We start from the raw sequence: 23215 nt of genomic DNA on the forward strand, positions 1-23215 counted from the left end.
TGCTGAGACGATGAAACTGATTAGGAAGATTATTATGTATGTAACGATACACTTGCAACCGGTTGAAAATCGATAAAAATGTGTGACGATTCAAGTCGGTTGAAATGATAAACGAATCGCGATACACGTTTTAAGCAGGGGCGTTTACTGTAGCCTACTGTGAAGTTGTGAACCTCGCTTTACAGGCACAATAGCAGCAAGCACACACTGGCGCGAAGCTAGCGAGTGTTTTCACTTCTTTCATGGAACTTGAGCTTTTGTGAGCCAAGCTCAACTACTATAGGAATGTACTGAAAACGCTCGGTTTGCTCCGCTCGCCACACTGTGCGCCACACTGGTGTGCACGCGCCGTCAAACACATGGCGACGGCAAGCGTAGATATCGACCATAGACAGTATAAGAGGTGGACAGAGCCATCTCATTGGAACTCAGTTGAGACAGTTGAAGCCCATTTTTAGCTAATTTTTAGCACTTCCTTTCCTGACGCGCAGACTCAAACCGACTCAAACTAAGCTTGATGACGTGAGCAACCTGTCTGACAGACGTAAATCCTCTAGTAGCTGTGCGTGAAAATTGCCAACGTTAATCACTTCATATGTATTCACTTGCCACATACCGAATTGTTTCCAATTCCCCAAAAACGTTGTAGAAATATTTTGTCCCGTTGCTTTTATGGACTCATTATCTATGGGCTTCTCACTTGACGGGACGTCCCCCCGATTGCTTGTGAGCTTCTCCTCCTGTCTATACGGTAATGTCTCTATTGTGCGACAAAAAGTCGCGTGGTTATGACGCAATCGTTAGCCTGTTTTTAACAAAAACGGCTTCTACGGGGCCATAACGTAAGATACAAAGTAATGGAGCCTATTATACATTGTCGTGTTTATTTAGAAATATATAATGAACAAATGAAGTCTTTGGACGCCTCAGATGTAAAGTTATTCGCTGTCAAAGTTACGCCGAAATGAATGGGAGTCAATGGAATGCTAACAGCAGGTGAAGTTCTGCTACAATGGCGGCTCCCGCGAGGCTTCAACTTCCGGCTGATGGATTACCCCCTTGATATTGACTCATCAAATCGGAGGTGTGGCGGCATTTTGACTTTCCGTAGACTAATAATAATCACCACCGTGAGAAGCACAAGTCACCTCCGTCTTCATGTAAAAGGCATTAATACGACAAGTGCGAGAGCCACGGAGATCACAAGGTGCACTAGTGTTTCCGTGGCAGTGTTTCCGTGTTGTTTTTATTTGACAAATATATTTCAAAATGAAATAGAAATGTGCAGCATTTTGTCTGAGAAATAATAAAAGGGACACTTTTTCATTTATAATTTCTTAAATTAATCACTTGTTAAAAAAATCGTGAGAAAATCGTTTCGTGAAACCAGTATCGTGAATCGCATCGCATTGTGAGTTGAGTGAATCGTTACATCCCTAAAGATTATTGATAAAGCAATCTTTAGTGGCAGAAGTGATAGGTCTATAATACTTGTAACACGGACTAGGCTTTGCAGCCTTGGCTAAATGTAATTTACATGAGACTAGATAATGATCTGAGATGTCGTCGCTCTGCTGCAGAATTTCAACAGCATCAACATTGATTCCATGTAATAATATTAGATCTAGAGTATGATTACGACAATGAGTAGGTCCTGACACGTGTTGTCTAACTCCAATAGAGTTAAGAATGTCTTTAAATGCCAATCCCATTGCATCTTTTCCATTATCTACATGTATATTAAAATCACCAACAATTAGGACTTTATCTGCAGTCAATACTAAATCTGATAGAATGTCAGCAATTTCTTTGATAAAATCTTTATGGTGCCCTGGTGGCCTGTATACAGTTGCCAGCAGAATTCTCAAACTTGATTTATCGTTTACATTATATATTTTTACATTAAGCACCAACACTACAAAAGAAATATATTTTAAACTAAATTTTTTAGTGGTTTTGAAAATACTACTATAAATTACAGCAACACCTCCCCCTTTGCCTTTCAGGCGAGGTTCATGTTTATAACAGTAATCATGAGGGGTGGACTCATTTAAAGTAATGTAATCGTCTGGTTTTAGCCAGGTTTCTGTCATACACAGCACATCTAGGTTATAATCTGAAATCATATCATTAACTATGAGTGCTTTTGAAGTGAGGGATCGAATATTCAGCAACCCAAGCTTTATCGTTTGCTCATCTGTATTATATCTATTTTTTATTTGTTGAATATCAATTACATTTTTAACCTTAGATCGGTTTGGACGTTTTTTGGATTTCCAAATTCGGGGAACAGACACAGTCTTTATATGATGATATCTAGGTGAAAGAGGCTCTATGTGATGGGATTTATCTGACCTTGGTTACGCGAGGCCGCTAGCAGACGGTCGGTTTAGCCAGTTTGTCTGCTTCCTGACCTGAGCCCCAGATTGTCATGTTTTGTCTCTAAGACTATGAGCCAAGTTACTAGAGAGAAGAGCAGCACCATCCCAGGAGGGATGAATACCATCTCTTTTCAACAGGTCAGGTTTGCCCCAAAAACTTTTCCAATTGTCTATGAATTCTATATTATTTTGCGGACACCACTTAGACAGCCAGCCATTGAGTGATGACAATCTGCTAACTATCTCATCACTCCTTCGAACAGGAAGGGGGCCAGAGCAAATTACAGTGCCTGACATCGTACTTGCGAGTTCAAACACCTCTTTAATATTAATTTTGGTGATCTTCGACTGGCGGAGTCGAACATCATTAGTGCCGACGTGAATAACAATCTTAGAGAATTTACGATTAGCATTAGCCAGCACTTTTAAATTTGCTTTGATGTCAGGCGCTCTGGCTCCCGGCAAACATGTGACTATGTTGGCTGGTGTCCCTATTTTTACGTTCCGTGTAATAGAATCGCCAATTACCAGGGCACAATCAACAGAATTCTCAGTGGGTGTTTCACTGAGTGGGGCAAATCGATTTGTTGTGGTAATCGGAACGGAAGAGTGGTTTTTTGATCCGTGACTAGAGCGATCCCTCACTGTCACCCATCTGCCTGGCTGCACAGGCAATAATTCAGCCAGAACCGAATCATGTAAAGAGTTCACTATGCTAGGCGCATCCAAAGTAGAATCTAAAGCTCTAGCACACTTACTATCCTCAATTAAAGTTTGGATGCGTGTTTCTAATTCTGAAATCTTCTCCGTCAGCCTGACTGTTTCCTTGCATTTATCACATATAAACCCTATATTGCCGACGGGGAAGGCTATGCTAAACATGTAACATAAAGTGCAGGTGACAATAACAGGACAAGACATTACTCACCGTGTTTGTTGACTGATTCTTACTCACCTGGGCTTTTTATGAACTCCAGTTTATTTTTATGAAAATAAATAAATAACTGAGCGCACGGGTGGCGCGTTAACAGGCTAGCGAGTTACTAGCGTGTTGTTCTAACAATAACGGAAGCTAGCGATGTCAGGTTAATCTGAGATGTTGTCTAAGCTGTATTTAGTAGTATAAACAACTAGAAATGGTAGTAAATGATGGTTCAAAACAGAAAGAAATACAAAGCTAATACGAGGCTTAGACGGAGCTTACCGCCTCGAAACAAACAAAACACAGAAGGCAGCTAGGCAGCAATCGATCAGGATCAGGAACAGCAATCAATGAATAAGATCAAATGTATTGGAGCACAGTGTGACCCAATACTTTTAGCACCACTCACCGGACATTTCATTTCCGAACTGTTGTGATACATACAACAACCAACATAATAAAAAAACGGAGGATTCACATTTCGCATAAATCTGAACATGCTTTTAGCTTAACTCACTGGGCATTTCATTTAGTGTTGTGAAATGTGCAAGATGCATCGTGGCAATCAAAATCTGGAATATCCCTAAAATCAGTTCACAATGTACCTGCACTGTGTGCCAATTACATTTAGGATTTCAATATATGTGTTAGTTCTGGCAATCATGTCTCAATCACACAGTTCTACTCCTGAGAAGAACAGTTGTAACGTGTTACCGGACTGGTTATTCCAACACGAGGTGGTGATTACATTTTGGTGATATGGTGGATAGACTTTTTCAAGAATATTCCATCACCGAGTAGAAGTCCCAATATATTCCAACCCCTGGAAACTACAGCTACTGTAGTAGTGGTGCTTGTTGGGGGGAAAAAGGAAAAAAAGAATTTGATCTTGGTGCACATAATATCATAATTGATAACTCTGTTTGTATGAGTTGCCAAAAACGCCTGAATAAGCTCTCAGCTCTCATTGCAGTAGCATGAAATACTTTAAATTCAAGATCCCTAGTGAATGAGTTGTGAATTTGCATGCTCAAGCAAATTACATTAAGCATAATTGAGGAAGCGGTCTTTATAAAATTAATTACATTCCTATGAATCAGAAATAAAGAAGGAATGACTAATATTGACATGTAAACAAAATGACTTTAGCACTGGCCCTAGTGTAATCAGGATAGCACAAAGCCTGTGGAGGATGGAGACTGAGATCTAGTAACTTGATATGGACATTTTGACAAGTAGAGTGAAATTACTGATTGGTTGTATGAAGTCTGAAGACAGTTTTCTATTTTTCTCAATAACATTTGCTTTCCAAATTGACAAGGTAACAGAACCCAGCTTTCTGCTCAGTTACCATGGAGAAATTATATCAGTGTCTCTCCGTGACAGTATGTTATGTCAGTCACAATGATGTGCTGCTGTTGCACGCTATTGTCTTGAGGGTGATTTCACACATGTAATTTTGTAAGCATAAATGATTGCCAATGAAGAATACCAACAAATCAGACTGTATATTATCTTAAAGAAACACCTGGAAATTGACTCAAGTATCTTGTTTTCAAATGTTGCCTTTTTGATCTCAGAATATAAAACATTTCCTTTTAGTTCACTTGGCATGGGTATGGGTTAAACTTGTGTGATGTATCAGTCCACTGAGTGTTTTGATGCAAAGAGGATGTGATGCATGTTAATCACTACCGGGCAAATATTTTTAAATGGTCAACCTTAAATTGACAAAGTAATACTCTTATTGAAACTAGATTATGTCACTTTATATTTACTTTTCATTATAATGCATTTTATATTGTTAGGGATGACATAGCTTTTAATAAAATATCACATAAACTATATTATTGTTTGAATCAGATTACGAGATCTTTTTGCTCATTTTGTGACCGGAAATATACATAACTCAAAACTCAAATAAATGTTTTTTTTATATAGTGAGAGTGGTCTGGAGGGTGGAAAGGCACGCAAACACAGTCACTGCTGGATGAGATGAAGTGTTATTGCCTTGCTTTAGGGCAGAGCAGCAGTGGTCAATGTGAGGTCCCCAGGGGGGATTTAAACTTTATTTTTCCTATGTTTCCAGAGCTCACACCAGCAAGCCTTACTCCTCTCTCCAACTGCTCTATTAGGATGTCAAAACTATGTTGCTGGATATATTACCAGGGGCCAGCACACATGTTTTTACACAAAGATGTCTTTCAGCCCACACAGTACATATTTATTTATTATTCATACAACAGGGGGCCAGGTGATGCATTTTATTTAAAAAGCCTGCAGCAGTGTTGTTCATAAACAGGATGGATGTCTATTGTCGCTGTTCTAAGTCCTGACACGGGAAGAAAATGTTTAGTAATGTGCACAGTACTGTAAGTGTTAGTGGTATTGTGCACAAATCTGTATTATGTTTTATCAACTAATGTTTTATTCATATTTTTGTCAGCTAATGTAAGTACTGTACTAACGTACAGATGCTTCACGATATGTACATAATTGTGTTAGACTCAGCACAGCACTAATAATGATGATGAAATAACACTAATAATGATAGAAATGCACAGAGAATAACTGTTTGTGTATGTTTCCTCTAGTTTGTGGAGACATTCATGGGCAGTTCTTTGACTTGATGAAGCTCTTTGAAGTAGGAGGGTCTCCAGCCAGCACACGATACCTTTTTCTGGGTGATTATGTGGACAGAGGATATTTCAGTATTGAAGTAAGTCACTGCTATTATCTGAACACTAAATAATGCACTTCATACATTCTATTAATTTTTAATAATTAAAAAACATTGACCCAAATATGTCTAATTGTTTTCAGATTTTATCCGCTTCAGTTGTATATGTACTTTTAAATCTAATAATTTTGTTTTACTCTTGTTTGTTTGTTTTTTTGTGTCCATAGTGTGTGCTGTACCTATGGGCATTAAAAATCCTTTACCCCAAAACACTGTTTTTGCTGCGTGGGAACCACGAATGTAGACATTTAACTGAGTATTTCACTTTTAAACAGGAATGTAAGTATGACTGCCACATTATCGATAACCATAGTACATAAGTCTTATATTGCAAAACGCAACAGTCAAAGTGTTAAGTAAGTTGTCATCCTTAAGAAAAATAAATGGGAGCTACCATCATATACCAAATATACTACCATCTATTTTCTTGGATTTCTAGTTAGAAGTAAAGCCACTTCCCGGCTCAGTATTTGAATTCAGACATTCTATTTGCTTATCTTAATGTTTACACAGGTAAAATCAATTGTTTTTGGACTGGACCAAAAAGCCTTCACTTCATGTTAAAGCTTTAGGTGTTTTTTTTTAAGAAGTGTTTGGATGGATTTTTTAAGACTTTCCATCTAAGAGTGAGAGTGTGTGTTAATGTGTAGTCATTTTCTTTTCCCTCCATCTCAACGTGTCGTTCCTCCATCTCTTGACAGGTAGAATTAAGTATTCGGAGCGGGTGTATGACGCATGTATGGATGCTTTTGACTGTCTCCCCCTGTCAGCGCTCATGAACCAGCAATTCCTGTGTGTGCACGGAGGACTGTCACCTGAAATCACAAACCTTGATGACATCAGGAAAGTATGTATATAACAAACTAGTGTCATTTCCCTGTTTAACGAACCAGCCTTTTATTTATTATTCTATTAACACCAGTGCTTTGGAGTGCTACATGTTATTGTATGTGCAAGTAAAGTGATCGTCAAGAAAAAAACATTCCTACTTGTTAGTTCACCAAAAAGGGACTCTAACATTAACTCTCATTTTAGACCTTAACACATGATAAGTCTCTAGCTAAAAGATACTGTGCTAATCATGTTCATTTCCACAATGAGGCCATTTTAAAAAACATTATATTCATGGTCCTGCAGTTCAGAGCACAAAGGATGAATCTGATATCTGTTCTTTTCATCACTGACTGTAATGTAGAAATTCTGATTTCAATAATCTATTTCCTATGGAGAAAAAACTTTCAAAATGACCAGGTTACTGCTCCCTACCTCTCGAAAGTATTTTTCCTAAGTTCCTAAGTCAATGTCCTTCTCTCTATTAAATGTCCTCATTTAAAAAGCCATTATATTGTTTCTTTCTCTTAAATATGACTTATATCAGTTGGAGCAAAATTTTTACCTTTCCCTCCCAATTCCCTTGCTAAGTGAAAAAATAAAGACTATTAGAAAAGCAACTACAAAAATGAAGTGATTTAGTCACAGCCCAGCTGCTATCATGACTGTGATCAAAGACATTGATAATTAGGGGGAAGTTCTTAACAAATTCAGTTCTTATCATCTACACTGAGCTCTTAATTCAGTTTAGTTTTAATCTGAGGATTATTTAGAACAATTTGTTTCACTGCTTATGTAGTTTATATGCAGTGGAATCTTTTATTAGATGCCCAAGCTGTTATCAAAAAGGACATATTAGCCTTGTAGAAAAACATTAACTTTGCATTGGCAGTGACTGGCACTATGTTAGCCTTAGTCCAACAGCAGTACCGCTTTAGTATATCTTTAAAGCATAAGGGCCGGATATACTAAGAGCTTGCACCAGCGCAAACCTTCTTTTGGCAATAAAAAACTACTGTAAGGATTTACTAAAGACACGCAGTGAACAATTATGTATCATTATTATATAAGTTTCCCTTTCAGATGCAAAAATTATGGGAGGAGAGTATTTAAATTAATCATGACGCAAGATGATTTACTAAGGTTTGTGCTTGACAATTTACTGGTATTTGTGCTATTATTTACCACCCAAAAAACATGTCTTAAACCAGATGCTAATGTCAGTAGATCATGCGCAGAACTTTCCCCTCTCATCGGCGCTGTTTTGGAATTGCACTTGTCACACTAATTTGCCCTGTTTATCTGGCCCTAAATCAGATAAAACTTTGGTAAAATGGGTTTGGAGTCTTTAATCTTGCAAAATGCTATGTTTTTCTTATATGGCCTTACAGTAATTAAAAAAGGTCCCACAATATACAGATTTTATCTATTCTATTCTGATTTGTTTTTTTCTGTTAATAATGATGCTTAATCTAACCAGGAAGTACTCTGTAGTATATAGTGTATTTACCTTTTCCAGTTAGACAGATTCAAAGAGCCTCCCGCATATGGACCAATGTGTGACTTGCTTTGGTCGGACCCGCTAGAGGACTTTGGGAATGAGAAGACCCAGGAACATTTCACACACAACACAGTGAGAGGCTGCTCCTATTTCTACAGGTACCAAAAGCACATCAAAGAGGAAACCAGAAAGCACTTTACAAAAAAAAAAATATATTTTAACATTAAATATTATGCATTCCTAGACAGGAGATTCATTGTAATAATTTGTATTGTGTGTTACAGTATGTGAGCATATTGCACAATGAAATAAATTAGTGAATTGACATGCCAGTTAGATTAAAAAGATTGGGTATATTAAGATATTTCCTGCCTCTACGTCTTTCTGAAACCCTCCATATCACAGAATAGAAATGGAATACATGTGTCTATGAGCACTAATATAAGACGTAAGAACCATTATCCAGTGGTGCTGTATTGTTTGATTCTCTAGTGACTGTTAAATAAAGATGATTTATGTTGTGTGTTGGATTTTCCTCAATAAGGAGGATGTCATGCGCCTCCAACGGAAGGACTAATGGAAATATCACTGTCTCTGTTGATAGAAAAATAGTTTTTGGATCAGATGATATGAGGTCAGATTTTCAATAGGCTACATAGTTTCAATAGGTGTACAGTAAATAGGACTTGGAAGCTTGATGTGACCTTTAGTTGGCGATAGAAAAGAGATCGCAAAATGTAAATGAAGAGAAGAATAGCTGGTTTAATTCTTACATCTGATGTCCACACATCAGCTCAGATTTGGACCCTGACAACAAATGTTTGAAAAAAATGTGTCCTATATGTTTTTTTTTAGATGGTCTGCTTACATTGGCAGTTTATTCATTAATATACAGTGCTTGCATAATTATTTGCCAATGTGATATTCTGATCATATTATGTTCTGATCATATTTTTTCCAAGCACATTTTAACAATTCAAAGCCATATCAATCTTAATAATTACTATTAACATTGTATACGATCATTAATAGGTGTTATGTAAATGTTGATGAGGGCTTAACATAAAAAACACCTCATATTCAGATGTGCATAACTATTAGCCAGTTTTATCTACAGGTAAAATGGGCCAAATAAATTTAACTCGCACTGAAAAGTCAACTTATGAAACGCGCATGATAAAAATTAAACTTTCATATATTTTAGATTCATTGCACACCAACTGAAATATTTCAGGTCTTTTATTGTTGTAATACTGATGATTTTGGCGTACAGCTCATGAAAACCCAAAATTCCCATCTCAAAAAATTAGCATATTTCATCCGACCAATAAAATAAGTGTTTTTTTAATACAAAAAAAGTCAACCTTCAAATAATTAAGTTCAGTTATGCACTCAATACTTGGTCGGGAATCCTTTTGCAGAAATGACTGCTTCAATGTGGCGTGGCATAAAGGCAATCAGCCTGTGGCACTGCTGAGGTGTTATGGAGGCCCAGGATGCTTCGATAGCGGCCTTAAGCTCATCCAGAGTGTTTTGGGTCTTGCGTCTCTCAACTTTCTCTTCACAATATCCCACAGATTCTCGATGGGGTTCAGGTCAGGAGAGTTGGCAGGCCAATTGAGCACAGTAATACCATGGTCAGTAAACCATTTACCAGTGGTTTTGGCACTGTGAGCAGGTGCCAGGTCCTGCTGAAAAATGAAATCTTCATCTCCATAAAGTTTTTTAGCAGATGGAAGCATGAAGTGCTCCAAAATCTCCTGATAGCTAGCTGCATTGACCATGCCCTTGATTAAACACAGTGGACCAACACCAGCAGCTGACATGGAAACCCCAGACCATCACTGACTGTGGGTACTTGACACTGGACTTCAGGCATTGGCATTTCCTTCTCCCAAGTCTTCCTCCAGACTCTGGCACCTTGATTTCCGAATGACATGCAAAATTTGCTTTCATCCGAAAAAAGTACTTTGGACCACTGAGCAACAGTCCAGGTCAGGCGCTTCTGCCACTGTTTCTGGCTCAAAAGTGGCTTGACCTGGGGAATGCGGCACCTGTAGCCCATTTCCTGCACACGCCTGTGCACGGTGTCTCTGTATGTTTCTACTCCAGACTCAGTCCACTGCTTCCGCAGGTCCCCCAAGGTCAGGAATCGGTCCTTCTCCACAATCTTCCTCAGGGTCCGGTCACCTCTTCTCGTTGTGCAGCGTTTTTTGCCACACATTTTCCTTCCCACAGACTTCCCACTGAGGTGCCTTGATACAGCACTCTGGGAACAGCCTATTTGTTCAGAAATTTCTTTCTGTGTCTTACCCTCTTGCTTGAGGGTGTCAATGATGGCCTTCTGGACAGCAGTCAGGTCGGCAGTCTTACCCATGATTGCGGTTTTGAGTAATGAAACAGGCTGGGAGTTTTTAAAAGCCTCAGGAATCTTTTGCAGGTGTTTAGAGTTAATTAGTTGATTCAGATAATTAGGTTAATAGCTAGTTTAGAGACCCTTTTCATGATATGCTAATTTTTTGAGATAGGAATTTTGGGTTTTCATGAGCTGTATGCCAAAATCATCAGTATTAAAACAATAAAAGACCTGAAATATTTCAGTTGGTGTGCAATGAATCTAAAATATATGAAAGTTTAATTTTTATCATTACATTATGGAAAATAATGAACTTTATCACAATATGCTAATTTTTTGAGAAGGGCCTGTATATCATTGACCAAGACAAGTGGCAATGGGTTTGAAAGGTCCTGTTAACTGCTCAGATGAAGTTCTGCTGAAATTACATTAGATCAGATTAGGGGTGGGCGATATGACCAAAACCTTATATCACGATTTGAACAATTTTATTTCAAGGAAACAATATATATATCACGATATAGGGAGAGCATGTTAACACAGGGTCAGATGTAACACTGTCAGTTTGACAATTCAGAAAAGAGCTGGCTAACACTTTATTTTACAGTGTCTTTGTTACAGATGTTACGTATAGTTACTATAGTAATAACTATATTTTATGCATAATTGCATGCAACTAACCCTAAACCAACCCATTTTCCTAACCCTATAGTAAGTACATGTAGTTCATTAATATTACTCAGTACTTAAATGTATAATTAAACTGTAACAAGGACACCTTAAAATAAAGTGTAACTCACTTTATTTTAAGGCGACGTAGTTACACGTTACTACATATACTTACTATAGTAATAACAGTAAATTATGCATAATTACAAGTTACTAACCCTAAACGCAACTCTATAGTAAGTACATGTAGTTAATTAATATTACTCAGTACGTATTTGAGTAAGTACAATGTAACTCTCTCTCTATTCCTTATACAACCTTTCTAGTCATAGGGCTGGAGTCTATCCCAGTTTCTTAGGCCAGAGGCAGGGGAAAGTACCCTGGACAGATGGCCAGTCCATCACAGTGCTCTCACACACATAATCACACACTGACAATTTTGACTGTCCAATTCACCTCCATGTCTCTGGAGTACCCGGAGGAAACCCACGCTGACACGGAGAGAACATGCAAACTCCACACAGAAAGGACTTCTGGCTCAGCCTGGGCTCGAACTGGGGACCTTCTTGCAACACTAACCACTGAGCCACAGTGTTGCCCACAATGTAACTATGTCACCTTAAAATAAAGTGTAACCAAGAGTAGCATGCATTCACCATTGTTTGAACTTACAGGATAAGTGACATGTGACTGTGAGGAACATTGTAGATTGTATGACCAAAAAAACAGATTTTCAGGAAAGAAAGTAAAAAAAATGATCAAGATCATTTTTTGCATAGCAATCATTGTATTTTAGATCAAATTATTTGACTTGCAAAACCAGAAGTGTCCGTTTCTCTAGTTTAATTTGATACTTTAAATTCTTGCCAAGATCAAATCCACATGTTAAAACAGTTGGGGTGGTGATAGTTGTAACAGTGAATAAAAAATGTTACAACCAACCAAGTACAGTGAGTCCAGTTATCCAAGAACATCCCCTGTTGAGGCAAAGACATGCAAGGTTTTTTTGTTGGATTTATGTGCTAAATGTGTTTTCGTCATAGTTTATGACATGTTTTCTAATCCGAAAAAAAATAGTATACGCCTTATTTGAGCACATATGTTTTGTGGGCAAATTATTTAATTTAGTCAAGTCACTTTCATTTATAAAACGCTTTTAACAGTATGGATTGTTTCAAAGCAGGTTTATAGTGATAATAGGAATTACCATAACAGATTGTTTAGGCTTTACCACAGCTCTTGGACAAAGTTATTGTCCAGCTAAAGTTAGTTTTGATTGATTCACTTCCGTTGCGAAGATCACCTGTTATTAACTTGCTAACACGACACCATTCTAACAGAAAAACCCTTAACGCGCTCCGGCCGCCCATCCGCATAAAACAGTGTCCGGTGTCTCAAGAATGCACTCCCTGAAATAGGTTCGAAGGTGCAAACGATTATCCGTTATCTCTGCGCAAACCTCAAAAACGCAAACCCGCGGGAAACGCAGACAGCACGCTCATGCGCATTACATGTTCAGTCGATAGGTATGCGTGTTTGAGTATGTGTGCAGGCGTGTAGTCCTTCACAAATCAACCCTCAACAAACTACTTGTCTGGCTTAAAAATTTACAATACAGAATTTGTCACGTCTGCATAGCCACGCAAACCGGAATAATTCTGACAACGTTTTATCTGTAAAGGGAAGGAGGCCTTCATAGGGGAGAGACTAGTTGACACTTCAGGACTGCGTTGTCGTCGTGTCCAGGCGCTGGTCCTTCATCAGATCTGGATACGGCCTGGATCCGGCGGACTGTGGTAAACCTCGGGATAAACAGAGAGACTAATATTAGCAGAGACGCCATCCTTCTTATGATGTACTAAGTACATCAGGATTTATGGGAAGGGTTCCCAGTTCCGGCTGATCTAAGCTATGCAGCCTAACATTGAATTATAGAAGTCTATAATGTGTTATGTGTATGCTAGGCTAAAGAGATGTGTTTTTAGTCTAGATTTGAACTGACAGACTGTGTCTGATTCCCGGACAATGTTAGGAAGATTGTTCCAAAGTTTTGGTGCTATATAGGAAAAGGATCTACCGCCAGCAGTCGATTTAGATATTCTAGGTATTATCAACTGGGCGGAATTTTGAGATCGCAATAGACGTGAAGGAGTATAATGCGTTAAGAGCTCGCTCAAGTACTGGGGAGCTAAACCATTTAGTGCTTTGTAATTAATCAGCAATGTATACAATTTTAAAATGTATACGATGTTTAATAGGGAGCCAATGCATTGTTGACATAGCCGGGCTAATATGGTCATTCTTCCTGGTTCTGGTTAGAACTCTAGCGGCTGCATTTTAGACCAGCTGTAGTTTGTTTAAGCATGCAGGGCAACCACTCATAATAGCATTACAATAATCTAGCCTTGATGTCATGAACGCATTAACTTATTGTTATGCATTTTTCATAATGCAGCATATGATGTAATTTAGATATATTTTTAAGATGAAAAAATGTGGTTTTACAGATACTAGACATGTGACTTTCAAATGAAAGATTGGTATCAATCAGCACACCCAGGTTCCTAAACGACGATGAGGACTTGACAGAGCAGCCATCAAGTGTTAAACAGTATTCTAGGTTATGATGTGGCAGTTTTTTGTCCAATAATTAGAATCTCTGTTTTTTCAGAATTAAGAAGTAGGAAATTACTAGTCATGTAGTTTTTTATATCAACAATGCATTCCATTAATTTTGTGAATTGGTGAGTTTCGTTTTTGATCGATAAGACATCTCTTCATTTACTGCTAAAAACTGATAACGTTCAGATAAGTATGATTTAAACCATGCTAGTGCTATTCTACTAATGCCAACATAATTTTTGAGTCTATTTAATAGAATGTTGTGGTCGATAGTGTCAAATGCAGCACTAAGATCAAGTACCACTAATAGAGAGATACAACCACGATCGGATGATTAGAGCAAATCATTTGTGATTGTACGTCTCAGTACTATGGTACAGTCTAAATCCTGATTGAAACTTACAGATATCATTTCTTTCTAAAAAGGAACATAGTTGTGAAGATACTGCCTGTACTAGTATCTTTGACAGAAAACGTATATTTGAGATCAGCCTGTAATTGACTAATTCTGTAGGATCAAGTTGCATTTTTTAACAAGCGGTTTAATCATTGCCAGCTTAAAAGTTGTTGGTACTGTACATATCCTAATGACAAAGATGAATTAATGATATTAAGAACAGGATCTATGACCTCTTGAAGCATCTCTTTCAGTAGTTTAGTCGGTATAGGGTGTAACACACATGTTGTCGATTTAGATGATTTAACGAGTTTAGAAAATTCTTCCTCTCCTATAGCAATGAATGAATCTAATTTTTCGTCAGGGAGAATACAATGCACTGTCTCTGCCTATATTTAAAATGCATCTAGCAGTTTCTATCCAGTGTTTTTTATTTATTTATGTGATATCCCAAAATCCACATAAAAATAGGTGGATGGCAACATGGCAATACAGCACACAAACTAGGGATGCACCGATACCACTTTTTTCAGAATCAATCCGATACCAAAAATTCTGAGTATCGACCGATACCGATGTTGATCCGATACCAACACAGTTTTTTTTTTTAAATTAAGTAGAATTTATATAACTCTCTGTGTGTTGAACTGATAATGACTCTTTTGTGTGTTAAACACAATCTACTTAATACAGACAACTTAATTATAAAGAAAAACAAATCTAAAAAATATATGATCATAATCTAGACAAAAATGATTTTATAAACTAGATTAGTGGATAATTCAGCAGTAAAATTTAGTCTAGAAAAATCATAAGTCCACAATAATTGTATAAAATCTGAACATCTAGTGAAAAAAACAAATAAGAGACAATAAGTGTACCACTAAATCTGGTAAAACGTTACACATTGCTCTTTGTATAGTAAAATACATTAAAGAAAAACAAGTTAACAAAAATCAAAAAGATAAGTTATTTTATATATAGCTATAGGCTACTATACAATTGAGACATTTTAAATGTATAGCATACCTGTTTAATGAGGCTGCAACATATGATAGATAGGCCATTAATAAGCTTTCATTGCGTCACTGTATTGATATGAAAGGCTGCAAAACAGTGCGGCTCAAAGCGCTTATGCGCATCCCGAGCGCAGAATGATGCGCTTGAAGCAACACGGAGTCACAGCGCGTCGAGTCCGCATTGAAAAGTTCTAAGCACAAACGAAAGACATATGTGTAGTGTATTATACAGTATCTATCTATGCAATAGTTTGAGCCTTTTCTTTTAACAGTTTTAAATTTTAGGTACTGTGCGCGTGAAGAACAATTAAAGTGGACTCTACTCTAGTTGTGATCTAACAGACCCAAAACATGATTAAGTTAACTTTACAGCAATAAAGTCCAACAAGATAAAGTTGTTTTATGCGAAACAATAGAGCTTTATTCACAGATCAAGAATAATAATAGTAACATAGAATCATCTTGGAGAGTTTCATCATGTTGACTGTCGTAACCGAACGCGACGCTGAACACTGAATGAAGAATGATTGACAGCCGCAGCGGAGGGAAAAGTTTACGTGATCTTGAATTTAATGACTTAAATGTTAATTTCTATCTCACATTATACTATAATGGCTTCAGAACACTTGTAATATAGTGCACGAAAACTGTATGGTGTTTTATAATGTTTTTGGTGCTTTTGTGGGGCTTAACAATAACACAGAATAGTATAGGCCTACGCACAATATCGGATTTGGATCGGCCTCGTCTGATCGATACCCGATCCCGGCAAAAATGGCTGTATCAGAGCCGATACCGATGCTGAGTATACGCAACACAAACACGAACACTCACACAAACACAGAAAAATAAATTGTTTTTGTGCTAAATTTAAAGTCCTGAAAGTAAAATCTAATGTTTTTGTCCCTTTAAGTTGTTCACTTTATTCAAAATGATTATTATTTATTTGTATTTGACATCAACTCACATAATCTATGATTGTGTAGTACATGTCCAAGTGATTATTTAAAGTTAAGTTACTGATTATGCTACTTCTAAGGTTTACTTCAGTTACTGCTCCATCCCCAATCTCCCTCTAGTTAGTTTTGACCCTTAGTCTAACCCTAACCCTAAAAAAATACCAGTTAAGACCAGATAAGTTATTGAACAGTCAGTTATAAAATAAGAACAAAGAAACTAATTACAAGCAAAAGGACAAAAAAAAATTCAAATCGAACAAAGACACAAATGAAATAAACCTACTTGAAAAACACAAGAAATAAGAAATACTATATACAATGTATAAAGAAATCAAATGTACAAAACACACTGCATAGTATTCACTGTGTAAATTAAGTGTACGTTTATTCTTAAGTTATCAAAGTGATTCAGTCATGAGCAGTGAGAGATTTTGTTGTTTGATTAACATTAATGATAAACTTCAGCAGGAATAGTAGGCTACTGTCACTAAGAATGAATGCACTTATCTAATATACTGATACACATTCATTTTCTTTCTCAACTGTTTACGTTCACTTAAGACATAAACAACTTTTTACTAGGATACTCACAAAGACGGGCTTTTGACACATAAGTGTGGGTATTTGACAGTTCAAGCCCAATAAGGCACCAAAAAGAACTAAATTCAATACAAGCTGTATGAGCAGCTTCTTTATGTGTGCACGTTTCAGGTTTGTGCGCTCTTAAACCATCTCTCAGACAGAGCATGCACATACTGAAATAAGTTCTCTTTTGCTGTTAAATATAGTGGTTTAAAATCAAGTTTTTAATGTTGACATAACAAATATGTTGTAACCAATCCCATCAACATGTGGGCGGGCTTTAGCATACAGTATCATGCTAACTTAAGCTGCAAAGCAGGGGAGTCTCAAGTGAAGCCAGGTTACCCTGGTATTTTTCTGTTGATTTGAAAAATCTTGTATATTTAGCAATAAAGCAGGGGAATTATGTATATTATTCATATTACAATGTTATAATAAGCTATATGCCTTTCTTCAATGACGTTCTAAGATGGCATTTAGAATTTTTAGAAGGCAGACTGAGATGGCGAACGAGAACATGGTTTGTGTAATAGTTGCAACACATTATTAGCTGTTCGATAATGTAGTCAAGCAAAAATGTGTCCGACATTATAGAGAGCGATATTTTGACTTGCAGACGACCCTGTGTAAATAACTTCCATTTCTTCTGAATCAGTTTCTGGTTTAAACATATATGGCTGAATTAACCTATATTTTCCACTTGCCATTGTGTAGCATTTACTAAACTAAAGTTGACTGAGTGGATCAGGTAGTCCGAGCTCATGTGATTGAGTGGAGGCGGGGCTAATTTGCATATTCATAGGTCTGTGTACTAAATGAAGCAAGGGTGTAGTTACATTTCAAGTTATTTTAAGGCATGAAGAAATGTTTTTCACAGGGAAAAAATGTTTAAATGTGTCATTTTGGTGATCAAAGATGAGTATTAAGGGATACAATTATTCAATACAGGGCGACTTTAAATGATCAGTATTCATAAAAATACATTTAAATAAAAAGAATTCAACAGTGTTGTTGCCCATTGAGGGAGGAGGTAAATTATAGCAAGGGTTTATGCACATTTTTTACATCCTTTACACACATACAGTACTTTGACAATCTTTTAAATTTCCTTACTGCGACAATAGTATCTTGAACATTATTAAATGAAATTGCACCCCAGAACTAAAACTAGAAGCCAAGTCCATTTGCCTTTATGCTTTATTTTACAACTCATTTTTCTTTCCTCATTCTTATAGTTATCCTGCTGTGTGTGACTTTCTACAACACAACAACTTATTATCTATCATCCGAGCCCATGAAGCACAGGATGCTGGGTAAGTCTGGCCCAAAAGCATACATCTTAGGTTGTTTTTAGTAACATTTGGTTAGGTTTGAAAGACTGGAGAGATGCAAACATTGCATTTTGAAATGTTATTTTATAAGATGTGGTTAATTATGGTCCCCTGAATGAGTTTATGCTCTGCTGTGATAATTGAATGAACACATTGACTATAAAAGAAAGATTAACTTGTTGGTGTTGTGATTCTCACAATACAACACGGCATTCAAGCTGAGATTGATGCATATTGCTGTAGCGAATTAGCTCTACGAAATATTAATAATCAATTGTAACTTGTTATAATCGAGTATGAATATTTGGATCAGTTAATCGGGTTAACTTGATGTAGCTAAATTACAACCAATTACTTGGTTCATCCTGTGAACACTCAATATTGGTTATTAATTAATTAATAGAATTTTACATTTCCGGGGCATGGGAAATGTCTTTCTTACTAAGTACTACAAAGAGCAAGTAGTCAAAATCTATGATTAGTGACTCCAGATATGAGCTTGAGACACGGACAACTTTACGTGTGACATGAACAAGATTTTATTAACTAGACTAAACATTTAAACTACTCTAACATACACATACATGCATGCATACAGTTTACCAAGGGAAAGAGAGCTGAAGCAAAATACAGGAATGCAAGAAGTTATAGCATTGTTTGAAGTTCAGCAGATCAACATCCTTGAGCAAACCATCAGTTTAGTTCTAACACGCCCTTCTTAAAAAGGGGTAAGGATACTTAATGTATCAAATAATGAGACTAAGTTTGATACTTGCATGTCTCGCCCATTTGGATTAAACTGTCCTGATGCAATTTGTTGAGGCTCCAGTTGATCTTTGATAATGTTGTCTTGATGAGAGAGAACCAGTGGGAGTTCGAGGATCTTTGGTGAATGGAAAGACAAGGCCGCAGCCTGGCACAAGCTTGGGAGTCCTTGAGGGACTTCTAGTTCAGTATCATCTTCACATTAGGACTTCTCAGGAAGGAACAAGATAGCCAAGAGGACAAGAGAGAGCAAGAGAGTCCAGAGAGAGAGAGAGAGAGCCCTGATCTTGATCAGTGATTATTAAAAGGGTGAAGATGTCACACCCTCTGGGGTGAGTGAGCCAATAAGAAGTTGTTCCTTTGGAGGGAGATTTTATGACTCTTTGTGTTCAGGCAGCACATTTGAATCTGTAATTTCATTGGGTGTTTAAGAAAAGAATCTTCAAGATTCTTATAATACCCATGCATCACAAAGTTAGCAAAATGTAATGTAAATTAACAAATGGGGAACGAAGATTGGAGTTTATAGAGACCAAATATGGTTCACATATTTGTATGCACAGTCTGAAACATTAACCCATTTGAGTTTACAAGGAAAAAAGCAAAATAAAAGGAAAATCATGAGATGGGAAAATTAGATACATGTTTATACATTCTCAGGTGGTTATATATATTGGATATATAGGATTAGCAGGGTTTATTTCTCCTTCTCAGTAAGAATTCATTAAGAGTCACAGCTCTCAGGAATTCACTCTTTGAGGTCGTAAAAAGGGGTCTCATATATGTAACAGGACACTGTGAGTGTCCGAGTTCTGCCAGTGGTGTTAGCTTCGGGGTAAGTTAGACAGATCCTTGCTGGAAGAGTGAGTTTGCAGGACCATTCACTAGACAAAACCAACAATCTGTGAGTGTGTGACTGGTCCAGACGCTACATTGCCCACAGAATCATTTTTAAGTTGCCATCCAGCGATAGCAAAACATGTTTGTATTTTTACCTGATGTAAATCTTATGAATAGACCTTATATAGCACAGTATTATGGGAGCAGCCTAGCTTTTCCAGCTGAGAATGGACCTGTTTGCTTTGGTCGTGCTGTCCAATTTTGTTGAGTCAGAGTGTTAGAGCTTTCAGCATGTTCATTGATTATGCTGGAGTCGTTGTTTGACTAGACTGTACTCTGCCAGTCTCTTGGTCCCTGATTATAGCAACAGGGTGGTGGAAATTAGAGCAACACCAATAGAAGTTACATGCTGATTAGTAGACACTAGATTCAGAGCTACTTGCAATGCACTAATTGCAAGGAGAGTCCCTCTAGTGCAGCTCTGGCCCAAGATCTCTTGCTTTAACAGTACGGTGGAAGCAGAAGGACTGAGATCAGAGATCCAGACTCAGTGCTCATGGAACGGAATTCGCATTAGCAATCCTGCACAGATAATTCATAATTATTTTGCCACAAGCAATCTGAGACTAGAGTTCATACGAATGAAAAGAGACATCAAAGCAATGCTGGACTAGACAAATGAAGTCTAGATTTTGACTCTGACATTTTTGATGGAGAAAATGCTTATTGCTGGGTTTTATTATATGTTTTATTATATATCATAGCAATTACTTGCTTTTGTTTAACTCTGAAACACAAAATGTGGAGTTATCTGCTTTTGCTAAAAAAAAAACTTTTAATATATTAAAAAAACATACTTTGAATGAACTTTAAGTAACCTGATTTTTTTTAGTTATTATTACTTAATCAAAACAACCCAGCTGCAGTTTGATTAATAGCTATCTGTTTTTTGACCCGTTAGAAATCATTCTAATATGCTAATACATACTGTGATATGTATGCACCTGATAAGCAATGCTAAAATTAAAAAGTTAAAAGTACACAGCTCTAAACAAAAAGATCACTGAAGGAAATATGTTTGAATTTGTGATCAGAATATATCAGAATAAGATACTAGTAAACAATTTAATAATTAAATCATGTAATATTTTTTGTTGAAATTATAATGTGGTATATTGCTGGAATGTAGAAATATACAGAACAAACTTTAAAATTACTTATGTCAGAAAATGTAAATTTAATAATTATTTGACTGCAGGTGCTTCTGAGTATTATTGTTTATAGGAGAAATGTGAGGTCTGCATGATAACTTATGCTTCCATTTTAATACACAAGTGTTTGTTTTATTATGCATACCACAACAGTAAATATGTGTCTTTATAACAATTTTATAATATACATTGTCTTCAAAAAGACATAAAAATATCTCTTATTTTAAATAGACAGCATATTTAATCATGTCTGGCAAATTGACAAATATGTTTTATTTGGATAAATAAAAGTTAAAACTGCAGTACAGAACATTTGCCTGTTTCTCTGTTTGTAACATGAAATTGCAAGTTACTTGCTGGGTTTTTTTTTAATTTATTTTTTACGTGGGGTGTGTTACGGACTGCTTCTCTGTGCGAATAAATCTGATCACCACATCAGTGCGGATCGGTCATATCGACATGACAATAAGTACGTTTTCTTCTGACCAAATAAAAGCATAAATGTTTTAAAATAAATAATTTTACTGATAATTTAGATCTAGCGTTTGCTCAGTTCACACATTGCAAATTAGTTGCCTATTGAGACACTGAAATGTCTTACCTGTTCTTGGGGGGAAAAGCCGTCTCTGCGTTACTGTTCTTCAATCCCTTCAAGATCTCGAAGTTGTTACTACCTCTTAAAAGCCATGGCAATATTTATTCTCATTTTAGCACGGGCTCTGTCGCTTTCTCTTTTTGAATGCAGGCTCTTCGCCGAGGTTTCTTGGTTTTGAAAATAGGTGATTCCTCAGATGTCAACGATGATTGCTGTTTTGACCTTTCTAGAATAAAATCAGCCATCTAGATGACGTTTAACCCCTTGGGGTGATCACTTAGTTTCTTTCCTGATAACAGTGTAAAAAACATAACATAACATAACATAAATAAACTTCATTTTTGGTCATTCAGTTAAGAGTAAGACATCATTCAAACCTGTACTTTTATTTGTGCACACAATTACAAAATGTTAAAAACATAAAAAATAATAATAAAACAGATAAATAATAAAAACAGTACGAATTCTGCCGTCTCGGTATCCGTAAACTTCTTTCTGGAGTGTGTCATAAAAATGAACTGAAACCCAGTGTATACATGCCTTACAGACGTGATAAATATCTCTATTGAAAGCTTTGAATGTATACTTTTAAATGAATGAATTTAAAACAAAAACAAATATTCTCTAATTATGTAATCCGTATGAAACCACCTAGAGGTACCATCTTTTTTCAAGCAACTCTATCCTCAGCACGCCATATAGTAGTCTTCTTTCTGTTTACGGACGTGACGTAACATCTCAAAGACAGATGACCTTAAAGGGTAACTAAACCCTAAAACAACTTTTTTTAGTTAATGATCTGTAAGACTGGGGCTTTATTAATGCTGTTTATTGATTCGAGTATTTGGGTATAAAGTGTTTTAATTCTACAATATATGGTGTAAAAACGTCTGAGTGCTGCCCTCTTCAGGTTGAACGGTGGCTACTGCAGTTGAATTTTCCCTATTGGATGTTGTGGTACTGCGTGATGTAAGCAGGCACCAGCTCACCACGCCCTTGCCTACAGAGAGACGCGGGTCGGGTCTCAGGTGCACGCCCCCCATGATTCATAGCGGGTTTGAACCAGAAGCCGGTTGTCCTTTTCCGGTTCGAAGCTTTATGAGGATTAGCGCCGCTCACTCAGAACGCCCGCAGTGATGTGCTGGTTAGAAATTATGTGAAATAAGTAGGGCTGCCCGTGCATGACTGAAGTTGGGTTGGATGTTATACTATATGGGAGAGAATGCTAAACCATAATGAGCGTTGTCGTAATTATATTGCCTATACCGCATCTCAACGCACGCATAAAGCTTGCCACAAAAAACGGTAAAAGTAATGATTATGCATGATTCATGAAACATGAATTGTTTATTAATAAACTAGTGTTTTCTGTCAATGTCGACTGCAAAGATAAAGTTGACGATGCAGACTCGCCATCTTCGCAGTAGTGAATGCGCTTATAGAGAGAAATGCACACTTCATACGAATTAAGCAGAAAGCAGCCCATTTCTGTTC

At 36.9% G+C, this 23215-nt stretch overlaps 1 protein-coding gene across 4 annotated transcripts in view; it reads left to right on the forward strand.

Moving 5' to 3' along the window:
- The window catches only part of LOC143737755 (protein phosphatase 3 catalytic subunit alpha), a 253663-nt gene that overhangs the window by 198807 nt on the left and 31641 nt on the right, over positions 1-23215 (forward strand). For all 4 annotated transcript variants that reach the window (XM_077229609.1, XM_077229606.1, XM_077229608.1 and 1 more), the window contains exons 3-7: positions 5898-6022; positions 6211-6322; positions 6745-6890; positions 8394-8533; positions 18215-18292. In XM_077229609.1, the coding sequence (XP_077085724.1) occupies positions 5898-6022; positions 6211-6322; positions 6745-6890; positions 8394-8533; positions 18215-18292 (601 nt within the window). The remainder of the gene's footprint in view (positions 1-5897; positions 6023-6210; positions 6323-6744; positions 6891-8393; positions 8534-18214; positions 18293-23215) is intronic.

The sequence above is a fragment of the Siphateles boraxobius genome, unplaced genomic scaffold, assembly GCF_051911475.1.
Source record: "Siphateles boraxobius isolate OS27281-9 unplaced genomic scaffold, OSU_SipBor_1 130, whole genome shotgun sequence".
Taxonomy (NCBI): domain Eukaryota; kingdom Metazoa; phylum Chordata; class Actinopteri; order Cypriniformes; family Leuciscidae; genus Siphateles; species Siphateles boraxobius.